The sequence below is a fragment of the Aulostomus chinensis genome, chromosome 7, assembly GCF_037954235.1.
Source record: "Aulostomus chinensis isolate RoL2024-O1b breed Wild chromosome 7, RoL_Achi_v1.0, whole genome shotgun sequence".
Classification (NCBI taxonomy): domain Eukaryota; kingdom Metazoa; phylum Chordata; class Actinopteri; order Syngnathiformes; family Aulostomidae; genus Aulostomus; species Aulostomus chinensis.
In genome coordinates this window covers 20,836,096-20,851,939 of record NC_141326.1, presented here as the reverse complement: position 1 = coordinate 20,851,939, position 15,844 = coordinate 20,836,096, and the positions used below count along the sequence as shown (strand labels likewise).

General features: G+C 43.2%; 2 protein-coding genes and 1 non-coding gene across 9 annotated transcripts in view; 2 read left to right on the top strand and 1 right to left on the bottom strand.

Annotated features, from left to right (window-relative positions):
* Positions 1-589: 589 nt before the first annotated feature.
* Positions 590-15,844, bottom strand: part of ddb2 (damage-specific DNA binding protein 2) — a 76,813-nt gene continuing 61,558 nt past the window's right edge. Inside the window, exons 3-15 of one of the 4 annotated variants that reach the window (XM_086209117.1) lie at positions 13,606-13,806; positions 9,877-10,172; positions 7,445-7,610; positions 5,851-5,990; positions 5,667-5,776; positions 4,865-5,056; positions 3,987-4,153; positions 3,462-3,561; positions 3,147-3,324; positions 2,582-2,727; positions 2,267-2,422; positions 1,085-1,130; positions 590-991 (exon numbers count right to left, since the gene is read on the bottom strand). In XM_086209117.1, the coding sequence (XP_086065243.1) occupies positions 765-991; positions 1,085-1,130; positions 2,267-2,422; positions 2,582-2,727; positions 3,147-3,324; positions 3,462-3,561; positions 3,987-4,153; positions 4,865-5,056; positions 5,667-5,776; positions 5,851-5,989 (1,461 nt within the window). In that variant the 5' untranslated portion in view covers position 5,990; positions 7,445-7,610; positions 9,877-10,172; positions 13,606-13,806 and the 3' untranslated portion in view covers positions 590-764. Of the gene's footprint in view, positions 992-1,084; positions 1,131-2,266; positions 2,423-2,581; positions 2,728-3,146; positions 3,325-3,461; positions 3,562-3,986; positions 4,154-4,864; positions 5,057-5,666; positions 5,777-5,850; positions 5,991-6,093; positions 6,553-6,963; positions 7,106-7,444; positions 7,611-9,876; positions 10,173-13,605; positions 13,807-15,844 lie in introns of those variants that run through there. The other 3 variants (XM_086209118.1, XM_086209120.1, XM_086209119.1) reach the window with 3 other exon arrangements.
* Positions 6,563-15,589, top strand: kif23 (kinesin family member 23). 4 transcript variants are annotated; one of them, XM_086209111.1, is made up of 24 exons: positions 6,563-6,752; positions 6,990-7,053; positions 7,238-7,366; positions 7,836-7,941; positions 8,156-8,292; positions 8,375-8,484; positions 8,562-8,732; positions 8,889-8,933; positions 9,665-9,777; positions 10,040-10,161; positions 10,275-10,371; positions 10,453-10,532; positions 10,609-10,728; positions 10,819-10,978; positions 11,609-11,770; positions 11,871-12,037; positions 12,127-12,300; positions 12,474-12,755; positions 13,167-13,451; positions 13,651-13,884; positions 14,618-14,706; positions 14,805-14,868; positions 15,212-15,282; positions 15,364-15,589. In XM_086209111.1, exons 1-24 carry the CDS (start codon positions 6,739-6,741, stop codon positions 15,377-15,379), a joined length of 3,012 nt encoding a protein of 1,003 aa, XP_086065237.1. In that variant the 5' UTR covers positions 6,563-6,738; the 3' UTR covers positions 15,380-15,589. The 4 variants fall into 4 exon arrangements, with proteins under 4 accessions (XP_086065237.1, XP_086065238.1, XP_086065239.1 ...); XM_086209112.1 differs by lacking the exon at positions 8,889-8,933 and having other exon boundaries at positions 6,631-6,752; XM_086209113.1 differs by lacking the exon at positions 13,167-13,451 and having other exon boundaries at positions 6,632-6,752.
* On the top strand, positions 9,848-9,944 carry LOC147258978 (Z30 small nucleolar RNA). The gene has a single exon (XR_015117374.1). It is a non-coding gene; the product is annotated as a Z30 small nucleolar RNA (small nucleolar RNA).

The window sequence follows — 15,844 nt, the reverse complement described above, 5'->3', positions numbered from 1 at the left end:
ACGTAATACATTTTTCTTTACGCACACACGACAGGTTGTTTGGCAGGTATGTCATGAAACACATGATTTGGATTTTGCGTGATTGTATGTACGAACTGGTTCAATACATGGGGTTCTATTTTTACATACACAAAGTGGGGCTCAAACACACACACACGAACACACTGATGCCACAATATGTTGCTCGCCAGTCCATCACAGGGCCAACACATACAGACAGACAACCATTCACCCTCACAGCCACACCTACAGTCAATTTAGAGTATCAATCAGCCTCGTCCCCTCTTGATGTCTTTGGACTGTGGGAGGGAGCTGGAGTACCAGAGAGAACCCACACAGGAACAGGGAGAACATGGAGACTCCACACAGAGAGATCCCGTACTGGAGCCGGGACTCGAAGCCGGAACCTTCTTGCTGTGAGGCGACAGTGCTGACCACTGCATCACCGTGCCGCCCACGCAGAGACAACACGGTGCAATTTTGGCGTATGTTCACAGCATCAGGCTTACTTCTTGTAACCACCTGGTTTCACAAAGCATGTATAAGAGTACCAGTGGTTGTTTTTATTTTACACATACTCAGAAATTCATTAGGTGTGAACAATTTTATTTCGGTACAGTAGAAAAACAATAGTGAGAAAAAACAAGTTTACATCTTGAACTAGTTTATAAAATAATCTTTTTTAAAACATTTGAACTATTCCTGAAACAGGAAACAGGAGATTATGTACACGAGGATCTCAGTATCGGACTGATACATGCAGTTCACTTTTTTCTCTGTTTAGTGCACCTCATCTTTGTTTGGGTCTCTGCTTCTTCCAGAGAAGCCAGCTTTTTCTTGAGCTTCAGGTCTGCAGCACCTCTCCTGCCCCTGCCGGGCCGTTGCTGACTCCTCCTCTGGCTTGATAAGCCGCCGGCTGACGTTTCCTTCTGCGGTTTGTGTTGATCCCCGATCAATGTTTCGTCTCTATCCCAGACAAGTATTGTTACACCTGCAGGTCAAGATTGAGCCGGGTGAGACAAATGGACGTCTTCAGTTGAGCATCACACACGTCAGGCACTAACACATACTTTTAAAAACTCACCCATTCCAGTTCCGATCACATCGCCCATTGGATTGAATTTGTTGACCTGCAAGTTCAGAGTTTCATAAGTTCTTAACCATCGCTTCAGCATCTTTCCAGCAGCTATTTCAAAACCCAGCTAGTAGCTGAAGATTCAGAAGTTTCCCTTGATAGTTATTAGAGGTCAAAACCATATTCTCCTGATTCTCTTGACAGAAACAAGAGTCCAGGTGAATGATGCTGTGTATGTCTTGTACATGGAAATTTGAAACACTTGGCCCTGAAGCACAATTGACTCTTAGCTAAGCCACGCACCCGAAACGCAGATTAGCCATAGCAGAGTTTCATCATGTTTTCATGGTGGTGCTACATTCCTTCATTATCAGGCTGGTTTTGTGAGCTAAGGTGAGTGATTCAACTTTGTGTCGGGGGGGTCTTGGAACAGAGACACTTGTTACCTGGAGAGGTTGGAAGGAGAACTACATCAAATCCAGTTGAGCCTCTCGATGATCGACAGGCTCAGCTTTGTCGGCTCCAGGGTAGATCATTACTTTTATGGAGGACTGGGCTGACACACTGCTGATCACTTGCGAATACAAGTACTTTATAGGCTACTAACATTACTGTAGTTAGCTAATGCTCACTATCTTACTAGTAAGTGTAATGTTACATCGGCCTACTGCTTTAACTTCTTCATGACTGTAACAGGGAATGGAGACCTCCTCATCTCTACAGGGACGGTGCTGCTCCTTGAGGTTGTTGTGCTTTGCAATGTTCATTTTCTCTCTGAACTGCAGGCTTGAGCTTCTAGCTTGATTTATTTTGTTATTTTGTTGTTGAGTCTGTCTGACATCCTGAATGTATCCAGGAAACTCCTATTGTAAGTGCTTCTGTGTAAATAGTTTTTTTAATCATCTAAAGCTGAGACAGAATTTCTTCAGAGAGTATACTGACTATGGGACAAGCTCTGCTTAGTCCGAGAGTTTTAGACTTAGCAAAGGGTCCATTGTCCCTCTTTCCCCAGGCCAAGACAGGGATCAATCCACTCAAACAAACTGGTGTTTGCAGGACAAATGTATTTGAGCACAGTACAGATCCCTCAGAGCGAGTGCGTCCTTTAACTTGATGTCTGTGCACAAAACTTGTATCTGCTGCCCCCAAGTGGCTAAAATGATCAGTTACGACAGCTTTAACTCTACTCACCGACTTGATTCCTGAAGCGGTGGGATCGTACAGCTGACACACCAGCTCGGCTGTGTTGGAGTCAAAGATGTCAATGGTCCTTTGATCTCCAGGACAGATCTTGTCATCGGGGTAGCGGCCCGCCACAATCAGGTCATACACAGGATGCCACGTGGCCTGCAGAGACACACCAGAAACACATCAGTTTCAAGTTGAAACATTTATTCTCAACTGGCAAATACTTTTGTGAAGAAGTATCAGAATCCGTTTTTTTCCAGGAGGTTCTGGCTCGGTCTCACCCATGAAAGCAGTGATCACCGAGCTGAAGCCACAGACCTTGATGGGTGTGAGATGCTGGAACTGTCTGTGTGGATGCTGGATGATGTGCTGAGGCTTCGACCAATCAGAGGAGGAATAAACCCGGACCTGGTCGTACTGGTCAGTTGTGAGCAGCTTGGAGCAGTCACACGGATTAAAATAGGCTGAGAAGAGACCATCATCAGGAATTGCGGGGTAGCAGGTTGAGGTCAGGTGACTGCAGCTCAAAGCACAAGCATTAACTTTTCTGTTTCAGAGCTTCCATGACTCCATAAAAATTGCTGTTGTATCAAGGTTTGGCTTGTGATTATTATCATTGGGTTTTTTTTCTTGTGTAGTTTGAATATGTTGTTGATTTTTACTTATTTCTTTTTCTAATTTTTTTGAGAGTGACATGCCTGATTTGAATTACTACACTGATATTTTGCCCATGATTTTGTTGCATTGGTCTTATTTTCATTCTTGTGTGTTTTACTTTGAATGTTCATTTTTGGACATTTGACTAAAAAAAAACTAACAATTGTATGCGTGAAAGTGATTAAGACCGTGGTCGTGTTTCTCTAGAAGACTGACCGACTGCTACCTGAGTTGACGGCTCTCTCGTGAGGCAGGTCATGAAGGAAGCTCTTCTTGTCTTTCAGGTTCCTGAGGTCCCAAAGCTTCACCGTGTGGTCAACGGATGCAGTCACCAACAACCAATCACAGCGGGAGTTGAACTCCGCATGTGTCACTTTGGCTTTGTGCAACTTCTCACTGAAAATCTTTATTATCAAACCAAAAGAAAAGGACATTAATTCTGTCAAATACAGTCCAAAAGACAGGCAAGGCTCTCAGTGGTAATGACTATGTGCGGCAAAAAGCGTTATTATTATTATATTCACTTAAAATAATCACTCACCTTCTGCCCATTCAGATCCCGGAGATCGAGGTGCCCCATGTTGTCTCCTGTCACAAGCATTTGTCGGCTAACAGACACGTCGACACAGCAGTACCAGTAACTGGGAGAAAGCACAGGACAAACATGAAAATGCCCATGATTGATGAGCCCGATGTCTAAACAACCCTTAGAAACACTTTCCTGCCGTTTAATATTCCTTTTTCTAACTCTGAATGAAAGCTTTGGTTCTTACAAATTTATAAAAGACATATTTTCTCAAGTATGTCCAGTGGTAGCTAGCCATACATAATGGTTTGTGTTTTATTTGATCACATTTATAATATCGGTGGGATTTTATTAGGGGTAAAAACAATCATTCGGTGCTGTCGACAGTTTTTTTCCTATCAGTGAAAGATAGGAAAGGTACAGGCCTATTTCACCGATGCCAGATACAACCAGACCAGTCCCAACAGATGCCACTCGTCTTACATGAGAAGAATATTTCTAGTCATTTGGCCTAATCAGTCGTCTTCGCGTGCTTCTCACCAGACATTGTGGTGCTCGTGGCCACAGTCTTGAGTTGTGGACAGAACGGTGGGTGTTCGGCCCTCGAAGCTCTGCAAGATCAACCTGCCCTCACCTGAGGCCACATAGATTCTGGAAAGGTCATTGGGGCAAAACTTCATCCCTCCGATAAAGTCTCCCGCACCATTCTGTGCACAGAAACGTAATTGCAGGTGAGCGATGCAAGAAAGACAGCATTAAACAAACTAGAGGGAACTTGAAGGCGGCATCCGGGAGCCTGGAGACCTCAGCAGATCCAAATGTTAAAAAAAAAGAGCATTTTTTTCACAATGTTGAATTCATCAGCCAAAAAAAATGAATGGCCTCTTCCCCTGGCTATGCTACCGCCTACCAAAGGTTTGGCAGAAATCACAAGTTGTAAATCATTTTCGAGAACCCAGTTTAAAGTTAAAAAAAAAAAAAGAATGTGATGATCAAATAACCTCCTTGATGGAGGATTTAAAGGCCACTTGAAAAGAAGACTGATGACTGGACAAGATGGCCAAAAATAAACTGCCCAGCACAGACACACTGAAGTAAGACCATAGTTGTTTTGTAGAAGCTTGATTCCGGGGGTCAAACTCTAAAAGGCTTGTCCCACTGAAACCTCGGAGGGCTGTCGTGCCCCCCATAGATGAGGCGAACAGCTGAGTGGGGTCTAACAGGTTAAACTTCATGTCTTTGACCGAGTCTCCAGCCCCCATCCGAGCAGAGAACCAGTAACAGTGTGTTGTCGAGTAAATGTATACACGGGGTGCACATATAAAGCAACACATAAATATTGCTAAACATCATGTACTGTCAGCCAATATTCAGTCGAAAAAAAAAAGAAAAAGTCAGGCTTCCATTCAGGGACTCACCCCTTGAATAAAGCTTGTTTTTGCAGGTGCCTCAAAGTCCCACAGAGAGATGTCTCCACCCTTCGATCCCACCGCCAGCGTGGTGGGGTGAGTGGGGTGCCACTCCAGGCAGGTGACCCTGCGGTCAAAGGGGCTGGCAGATCCGTGGAAATGATAGGAGGACAGGGAGCGAACGAAAGGTTCCTGGAGACACTGAGGGAGAGAGAGAAAGAGAGAGAGAATTTTGCAACCAGAAAATTTTTTTTTCCTTAATGAGTACATTTAAACAAAAACAAACAAACAAAAAACAATGTAAAAGTGCAAACCAGAATCTGTGAAAGGTGCAACGGAGGGAAATTAAAAAAAAAAAAAGTATTAGAAAGCTCCTGCATGCAGTTTTGTAGCAGATCAGAGCAACGGCAGGTACTAAACATATTTAATGTGGTATGGAGTTCATTTGGCACCAGTATCTTTTCTTAAAGACACATCTTGATGTGGAGAATTCCATTTAGTATATTGTGCGACTGTGTGAAATCATGATTGTTATCTGTTGCCTGTGCTATGGTTTCTACAATATGAGCTAATTTGTCCTCACCTGTCCAATATCGCTACATTTCTATACTATTGATATTTTTCATCTCTACAAGTCAGTCTCAGTCCTTGAGATAGAGAGATGAAAAAATCCCCTTGTTGCATAGTTGCATTGTTCAAGATAAACTTACGTCCAGTTGACCAGATTTTACTTCGCTTCGATCCCTTGTTGCATATTTACAGCTGTCAACAGACATGTGGTCTCAGGGCGTTTTGTTAGCAGCAGTCTTACCTGCCTCATCCGAGAGTGAAGACTTTGGCCCAGGGTGCTTCTGTAAATGTAGTGCAGGATGCTGCCATGCCCGCTTCTCCTCTGGACCCCTGCAGACTTCAGGGGAGACCCTGCAAGTCATAATGAACGCACACGTTGGTGAACACGCAAACGTTTCACGCGCGACAGCATCATCACCCCACACCTTGTCTGGTTGTTTCTGCATCGATCTTTATTCGTAGTTTTTTAGAGAGAGTTGCACCGGAGTTCTGCCCTGTTCGTTTCTTCACTTTCCCCAGTGATTCAGGTGCAGTTGACGTCGTAGGTCTGCTTCTCATCTTCATCCTAAAAAGAAAACAAAGCTTTCAATAGCACAGGTCAGCAGGGTGTTTTTAAATCATCACCGTTTCTTTCAGCTGCAACACGGCAGTTCGTTCTTGCTCCTCACCTGGGACGATCGATGTGTAGAGTCGCGGTTTAGTGGCAGGAAGTGAAACGCTTGCATAACAAGGGTACACGTGATTTTGCAATGGCTGAAAATGTTTTGTAACTTCTGTATGCTGCAGCTATTGGGCGGTAGATGTCAGTATTTCCTCAATAGTCTGTCAACACCGTATTTCGCACACACATTGTATTAACTACATTCTGATTCTTTCATGTTTTTTTTCTGTTTTGAAGCACTGAGATTTTGTTTCCAGATTTTCTATAAATTGCAATGCCTATATTTAATAAGGTTTAAATATAAATCAAAGCTTTAAATACAGGTGTCAGAACGTAGAACAAAGCAAAAAAGTACTTTCAGAAATGTACCTTTTAAATTGTATTATGATTTAAAATTAAAAAATGAGGTGTGCAACGTTATGAAATATAAGTTAGTTTCTATTCAGTCAGTGTCACCTGACATTGCTAACGACTCCTGCATGGCTCACATTTTATTGTCGCCATACAAGGCGAAGGCGGAAGCACGTGTTCTGATATACTCGAATCTGATTGGCTGCCGTTGGCTCTTTTTGAAAACGGTCTCTGATTTGAGGAGGAGGGAAAGTTCAAACTTGTAGAAACGGTAAAACTCCAGGAAGAGGCGAAGGTTACAATGAATAGACAAGCGTAAGTAGAAAGTACTTGTTTGTACGTTGAATTGAAAGTATATTTCAGTGTGTTGTTTTGCGCTGTTAGTAACCGGTGGGTTACAGTTTTCGGACTTGTCGCCTTGAGTTGGCTAACATTAGCATCGCTCCAGAACATTAGTCCGGGGACTAACTAGCCTGTGCCTTTGTTGTAGCGTCACTACCTACGATACGGAGAAACTAAAGGTTACCTGTGTCTAATATGTGATGATTTCAGGAAGGGTCGAACCCCCCGCAGGCCTCCAAAAAAGCCTTCCAGCAACCAGAAAGACCCGGTTGGGGTGAGTAATAGCAGACTTGCAGACAATAGCAAACGAAATTATCTTAACTGACATGACCGTCGTGTCGAGATGAGTCTACAGAGTTGTTTTTACAAGCTGATTTTTTTTCTCCAAATATTAATTGATCAAACGGCTGCTAATTTATTACGTCATTTGAGTTGGTTCCACTGGTATTTTTTCAAAGGTGTATTGCCGTGTACGACCTCTCGGCGCTGAAGACGAGGAGTGTTGCATTGAGGTGATCAGCAGCACCACCATCCAGCTGCACGCCCCTGAAGGCTTCAAAACAAACCGTAATGGAGAATACAAAGAGGTATCCATGGATGTGTTAACCAGGGTTGATGTCGGACTTTTGTCTCACATGGTATTTCATAAAGAGATCTCGTCTTACCGTCAAGAAGTTAGATCATTTGTGAAGGTCGGACCCTCAGCGTTCTTGCATTTATCCTGATCAGTGTCCCAGTGGCAGGAAGTCATTTCCTATCTCCCTTTCCCCAGCCAGCCTCAAGGTGTTAGCCAGACAGGTGATGTAAACAGTCCAGTGCTGAGGTCAGAACCTGAAGGAATTCACAGTAGAGTTGCCAGTCGATGTTAATAAGACATCTTATAAATATGCCTTCTGATGGAGCTTTCTGTCGATCAAATTCTTTAGTAGGAACACATTAGTTTGATTTCAAGAGAGTAGGTAAGTCACAAAGTAGTGAGTTGTGTTGAAAGACGGAGCCATCATTAAAGTCAATGTTCACCTGAATAATATTACGATTCATCTTCCTGCCCCTCAGATGCAGTATTCCTTCAAAAAAGTATTTGGAGTATCAGTATCTCAGACGGATCTATTCGAGTGTGTTGCCAAACCTCTTGTTGTTGACCTCATCCACGGAAAAAACGGTAAGCGTACAAGAAGAATCTTAAGTAAATCTGAGGTTGTTTTCCTGATCTGATTTCTACATACGAGCTGTTAGGCTGTACTTGTGGTCAGTCCGTTGTAGTGTGGTGAGCCTGCACAGGAATCCTAATTTTGATAAAGTGGATAAAAACCTTTCAAATATTTCTAGAATTGGTCAGTATGAGTTTGTTTAGCGGCTGACTCTGTTTGTTGCAGGCCTGCTCTTTACATATGGTGTCACGGGAAGTGGAAAGACATTCACCATGACTGGCTCTCCAGGCCTGGGTGGACTTTTGCCACGCTCCCTTGACATGATATTCAACAGCATTGGACCCTACCAGGCCAAACGATATGTAAGGGCAGCGCTTGAGGATGATGTTGTCCCTCCTTTGAGGGTACACAACTGATTTAATGACATTTTTCCTGTTTGTTCAGGTTTTTAAGACGGATGATAAAAATAGCCTGGTGGTCCAGAGTGAAGTAGATGCATTGTTGGAACGCCAAAGACGTGAAAACATGGCTGTTCCTAAAGTGCTGTCTACCAGGTAAGTCCTGTGCACTAAGGGAAATCTGCTGCAAATGCAACTGGTGTTTAACATGAATTTCACTACTTTGATTTTAGACAAAAGCTTGAGCCTGAAATTGCTGATATGATTAAGCTGGAGGAGGCCTATAAAGCAGATGATGTGGACGAGGACAGCAGCTACAGCATCTTTGTCTCCTACATAGAAATCTACAACAACTACATCTATGACCTCCTCGAGGAGACGCAGGATGATGCGATCAAGCCAAAGTAAGTTCAGGGAAAGACTGGAGAAAATATTTTTGACTTATGAATACTGGATTGCCTTGTCAGAATAACCAGAAAACACCTAAAGCAGTTGCTTGGTATTCATTCCTGAGTGGTAATGAAGCTGGAAGACAAATGATTGTATTTTCTTCTTACTAGGTGGAATGGTGGAGGCACACCAGTGCGCCAGAACACTGAGTTCATGTATGTGACCAGTGAATACTCTCACATCAGACTAGAAGCCAGATTTAGTTTTCTGCCCCGTTGACCACAAATGTGCAGACTGGATTACAAACAAAACCTTAGCATTGCTGGAGACGTTTACCCATTTAATGAACATCATTTATGATTGGAGAAGTTTTACTGAGCTACTACAGAAAAATTCAAATAATCTGAATGAACCCCAACCCACACAGTAGAATTGGCATTAGGATTTGAACCAGATCTTCTCGTGATTATGGCTGCCTTCTAACAAGGTTGTGTTTACTGAGTTTCTGAGAAACTGTACGAGGCATTCACAACCTCATCCATGGAAATATACAGAAATCTGAGTTGCTTGCATGACTTCTCATATCATAAAACACGTTAAATTTGAAGGCACCACGACAAAGGGGGGATGACAAGCTTTTTACCCCTTTTTTTTTTTAAAAAAAAGGTTTTTTTTTTAAAAAAAAGAGAAAATCAACAGCACGTCTCTAGTGATGGTGAGTTTTTCAGTCAAAAGTATTATCACACCCCTGCTGCTTGTAGCCTTTGTCATGGCAAAGCTCCTGAATGTCTGTCTTTAAAGCTGCTGTCTGTTGCTTTATGATAACTCTGATTGCTGTCTTTGGCTTGAATTCCCCGTCCCCAATGTTTGAGTTTCCACATCTGTTGCATGGCAGAGCTTCAGTCCCATGTCTTCAATGACTAAACCTTTTCTCCTCTCACCACAGACCGCCTCAATCAAAAATTCTGCGAGAGGATCAGAATCATAACATGTATGTAGCTGGTTGTATGGAGGTTGAAGTCAAGTCTGCTGAGGAGGCATTTCAAGTATTTTGGAGGGGTGAGTTGTATGAAGATGATTCTGAAAGATGGAATGAAAGGAAACTGTAGATGGGTACAGGAGTGTGTGACTGCACTGATGATTGTAGATATGACTGACCTGGTATTGTTGCCCTCTGGGTCAGCTCTGGCCAGGGAATGACCTCAGTTAATCTTCTCTCTGAGCAGGTTACGGCAGAGTTATGAATTTTGGTCGAGTGACTGAAATAAGATTTTGAAGATGCTAGATGTTAATACATGTTGCTTGTATAATGATACTCCAGGTCAGAAGAAGAGGAAGGTTGCTAACACTCGGCTGAACAGGGAGTCCAGCCGTTCTCACAGTGTCTTCATTATTAAACTGGCCCAGGCTCCTCTTGATGCAGATGGTGACAACATCATCCAGGTCAGTGGACACTACAATCAAAGTTGTGAAACATTATATTTTTTTTATCTTCTTCTTAGAATTCTTAAAAAAACAAAACAAAACACGACAACAACTTGTTTTTCATGATTTAGAATCAGGTGACTGTTAGTCAGCTGTGTCTGGTGGACTTGGCAGGAAGTGAGAGGACGGGTAGGACCGGGGCAGAGGGCACCCGCATACGTGAAGCTGGTGTGTAAATCAACATTAAACTTTTTAGTTAAACTCTTCAGGTAAATTTTATCTGACATTAAATACTACCTTTCCTTGCAGGTAACATTAATCAGTCCCTGCTGAATCTACGGACATGCATCGAGATACTTCGAGAGAATCAAATGTGTGGCACAAACAGGGTATGAGTTACTGGACTGAAGCTGAACAGTTGCATTCAGGTCACTGGACTATAGTAATGACATTCCTTTCTTATAGATGGTCCCCTACAGAGACTCTAAAGTTACACATCTGTTCAAGAACTACTTTGATGGAGAAGGCAAAGTCAAAATGGTTGTCTGTGTCAATCCAAAGGGTGATGACTACGAGGAAACCTTGGTCAGTTCATCCTGCACTTAAATTGCTTTTGTGTCTGTTAACATTGGAGTTCCTTTTTGTACAAAGCCTGACTTTTCTCTGAATGCACAGCTGGTGATGCGGTTTGCTGAGATGACCCAGGAGGTGGAAGTGGCTCGGCCAGTGGACCGACCCATCTGTGGTTTTACACCGGGCCGCCGCCAAAGAAACCAGGCCTTTAAAGAAGAACTGTCCCGCAAGTTGGAGGAGCGTGGCGGTCCCATAGACAGGGGTAATTGTGTGTTTTTTTTATTTTAGCTTATAGAAGCTGCAGCAGACCCTGATTTGTATCCTCCATTCATCTTTCGGCTAGTATTGACAAAAGGTCTGCAGTCTACCTTCAGTGGCCACAATTCTGAAGCTTCAGATGGAAGTTTGTAAAATAAAATACTACAATTAGCTGAAGCTGGCTTTCAATAGGTCAGCACAGTTCTACTGCAGGCTTGTTGCCAGTCCTTCTGCTAGTCCACACTCCTGTTGGAAAGTGGTGTATGACATGTCTGTTCATACTCTTTGGGACTCTGGTCCATGCAAAGTGCAGCATGTAACGCTGCGCTTTCAAAGAGACTGTCAATGTAGACAGCAGTCATATCAGGACCCGTATTAACCGATGCTGAAGTTTCGGTATCAGGATTGATTTCAGAGCATCTAAAAGGCATAAAGCAGTTCAGGAACTGTGTAAATCTTGTTTCTCTTGGGATTTCAATCATCCAGCTGTCTTTGGCTGTTGGGATGCAAATATACAAATTTTGAAAAAGCCCAGGCTTAAATGATTTGTTTTAAGATATTGAAAAAAAAAATGTTTGGAATAATTAGTTTGTCTTTACAAACAACAACTTTCTGGAATATTTGTTTCCCCCAGATGTGCCCTCAGTCATGACCCACGTGGTCCTGAGCCTCCCTCCTCTGCCCTCCTCTGTGCTGACTGACCCTCACGATGACATCACCCTGCCCAGGCTGATTGAAGCTCTTCAGAACAGATATAGAATCAGGCAGACAATGATTGAAGAATTCAACAGAGCAGGTAACCCCTCACATATGAGCCCATCTCCTCTTGGCTTTGATGCTTCAGGCTGGGTTTTACCCTGGGCTTGGCTTATTATCTCCCTCCTTTCTTGTTTCAGCCAACATCATGAAGTCCAAGCTTCAAGATCTTGACAGCAACCTAAATTCCAAAGACAATTTTATTCAAGAACAAAATGCCAAACTACTGGAGAAGGATAGAATCATCCAAAACAACAAAGCAGAGCTTGAACGCTTGGAAAAGCGAGCCAAGACACAAGAACACAAGGTGGGCAATATCCATGCCTTCCTTGGCATATTGCTTTGATTACACAGTTGTTAGAAGTTTCTAAAATGTCCTGTGTGACCCTGTTCCAGATGGATATCCTTCAGAAAACCACTAAAATCTATGAGGACGACAAGCGTTCACTTCAGCAGGAGCTGGAAACAAGAGAGCATAGACTGCAGACAGAGCTGTCTGATAAACGACGTATGGAGCACCGCATGCAGGGTGTCGTCACAGACACGCAGCGCAAGTGGGAAAAAGAATGCGTGAGTAACTCCCATTATTACAGATGTTCATACGTGGGGTAGCTATTTACTCTTTGAAAGTGGGATGTATATTTAATGCTACTCTTTTAAAATTCTATTTTCAGCAAATAAGTCATGCCTCAACTTTCCTCTGATCCTTAATGCAAATTCCATTTATGCCTCTTGTTGTGCAGGAGAGACGTGTTAATGCAATGCAGCTGGAGATGCAAAACAAGCTGTGGGTGAAAGACGAGAAGCTGAAGCAGCTCAAAGCCATTGTAACTGAGAGCAAGACACCAGGACGGCCTGAACCTCCACCCCGCCAGACACAACCTCAGCAGCGGTCATCCAGAGAGGAACGCCTCCCCGCTCAAAGATCGGCTTCACCTACTCCGTGTCAGATGCAGCCTCAGCAGCGGTCTTCCAGAGAGGAACGCCTCCCTGCAAAGAGATCCGCCTCGCCTTCTCCTCTGCCAGTACGTTGCGTTGACCCCTCACCTGTAGATGGTGTCTCAGTTTCACTGAGTTCTGTTACCTCAATAGTAATATCTACTGTGTCCTTGTTAAATGAGAACTAAGACATTAGACTTCATTTCTGTATCTATGGTCTATTTACATCCACTGAAAACTCACATCCTCAGCCAAGCCACAGGCAACTAATGCACACACAGCTTTGAAAGCAGGTTTCAGTCTTTTGATGCATTTGAATTCGAACCTTTGCTCTGGTGTTAATTCATAACTATTTGGGATGATAAAGGGACCAGATACCAAAAGGTACTTTCATTTAGTCTGTAGAATTCCATTTTACAGTGCTGCATTGTCTGTACATCACTGTTCCAGGTGCTGCTCCACATGTTTAATGTTGTGATTTCTGTCTTGAACTCAAGCTAGTGCCAGGGTCTCTTCCAGACAGTGCCATTAAAGTTGAGGAGGTTGAGGTGAACCCAAGGCCCATCTGCCCCATCCCCATCAGCTCTTCTGTGGCTAACTTTATCTCTACATGGGAGCATCTGTCAGCCCAGAACAGTCCAAAGACCACCTGTTCCCCTAGTTCATCCATAAGAACCTACTCCCCAGCAGGCCCCTCAGCCAGCCCTGCCAGGAGGAGAGCTGCATGTTTGACTAGAGAAGAAACAGCCTGCGCCTTAGATCTTATTGAGAGAAGCTACAGGGTCAGTGATAGTTCCAGGCAACTTTGAGAGATTGTGGAGTCATGACTGGTGTGTAGAGTCCAAATAAAAGGAAACAACCCCACAACTTTTAACATTTCAATGAACTAAACCATTTTGCTTTGACATGTTGCATTTTAAGATTGCCTGGTTTCACCTGAGTTCTTGTCCCTCTTTTTAACTGTTGCGTTGATCTGAGTAGACCACGACGCCAGTTCGGCCGCTGCACCGTCGCTCCCGCTCTGCTGGTGGAGAGAAGTGGGTGGACCACAAGCCTTCGTCCAGTCTGGACTTGGGTACAGTTTTGCAGCCTATTATCCCCAATGCCATCCAAGTGTCTGCTCCCAGTGAGAAGGCCCTGTCGAAGTGTGACAGATACGTGTTAACACACCAGGAAGTTGCCTCTGATGGTGAGATAGAGACCAAACTTATAAAGGTAAGCAAGGTTGAAAATGCACATATCTGACATAATGGAGATATGTGTATTTATAAAACACATCCAAGCGTCCAGAGATGTTAGATTGTACTCACTGGTGAGATTTTGTCCCAGTTTGCATCACTTAATATGACCAGAATCGAAACTTTTCAACAATATATCAAATAAGTACCCTCTTAACATAGTAGTTGCATACTGGGTACTTAAAATTCCACAGCCCACAGGCTTCAGTTCGTCAAGAGCTTAGTCAGCCAGTAAAGCATTATACCTGTAAAATTTGAGAACTGTCAAAAATTGGATCTTGCCCAGCTCTGGTTACAGGAGAGGACCCTGCCAGCTTGAGTTGAGCTGAATAGTCTGTTCCTGCTACTGTTTGGTCTCATTGTGACTCTTTGGTCTGGTCTTATGTTTCTGTACTTTGTCACACTACATGCTCATGCACAGCAAAAAGTAATCAAATGCCAAATCAACTTTTGGGTTTTATATGCTGACATTTTGAGTAATCATATAGGATTTGGGGCTCTACCTCAAGACATTTATCTTCTCTGCTGCTGTTGAATTTGTATTTATTTAATTTTGAGTGCTGCAAGCACCACATATGAAATACCCTTCAATCTCAGTGGGTGAACCAATCCTTTAAGGCAGTCACTGCGGTAGGACAGGCTACACTTGAGTGCACTGTGGGTAAACATTACATAAGTGGCCACTACCTAATACACTTTTAATTTTCCAGGGTGAGGTGCTCAAAACCAGAGGAGGGGGACAGGCTGTCCAATTCACTGACATTGAGACACTGAAGCAGGAGCTCACCACATTCCCAGGGTATCTGCTCATTGTCCTTTATTAGCTGCCGAGTTGCCAAAATAGTATATTGTGGTTTTAACATTTGTGCATGCCACTTTCATTCTGTCAATTTGAAGCCGCAAGAGAAAATCCTCCGAAGGTGCGCCTGCCAACAGAGACTGGACAGATGTGGAGAACAGGGTAGGTTGATGTTGACTAGTATTGGCATTAACTGCTCCTTAATATGGATGAGGGAGACTAATATTGTTTCGGATTAGCAACCACCAAGTCTAGTTCTCATGCAGACAGAACCTCTCATAATAGGGTTCAATCACATTTCAGGATTTTCAAATTTTCCTTCATCCTCAAATGGGAAATAGACTCACTCAAAGCGCTTTCCAGCCATGAACAGCAAATTGGAAATTGAGGATGAGATGCATTGAGAACTGCTGAGTTGTGATTCAGTCAAATTGAATCATGAGATTTGCTGTTCTTAGGAGTACATTTGGTTCTCAAACTCTTTTTTTTTTTTTCTCTTTCCCAGTGCTCTGTGGCTGTGGAACAGAGGGCTGGAACAAACATGGGTCCTGGTTATGAGCATCATGGAATCACCAAGTAAGCTACTCCATCCATATACCAGAGAAACATCAACCAATACATGATAGTTGGGCTAAATTCATAACTGTTGTGTTGCAGGCGCAGAAAACCCTGAACTCTGCAGGCGTCTTCCTGAGTGAACACTCCTTACCTGGCTGTTGTGCAATAGTCTCAAGTTTTGGTTTTATATTTAGCTGTAGTGATGGTATTTATCTTTTTCCACACTTTTTATATATGCAGAAGTTTGTATATACAAAGGTCACCAAAGATGTCTTGTAAAATATGTTGTGTAGCAATCGAACCCACAGAAAACACTTGGAAGTCATTAAGGTTGTTATGGTGGCACATTCTTTCCTATGGCCTGCTGCTGGAAAACTGGCACGATGTCGTAAATGCTGAAACAGCGTTTGAGTTATTTAGTGGGGAAAACCTGCATTTTGTTCAATATTCCTTGGTATGCGAATATCACATCAGAACGATAATGAAAATGAGCAATTACCCCATCCCAGACCCTACTCAAGTCCCGGGGTTGAGTGTCATATCCATGCAGACCTCGCTTGTTCCTGTTCTGTCAGAAGTC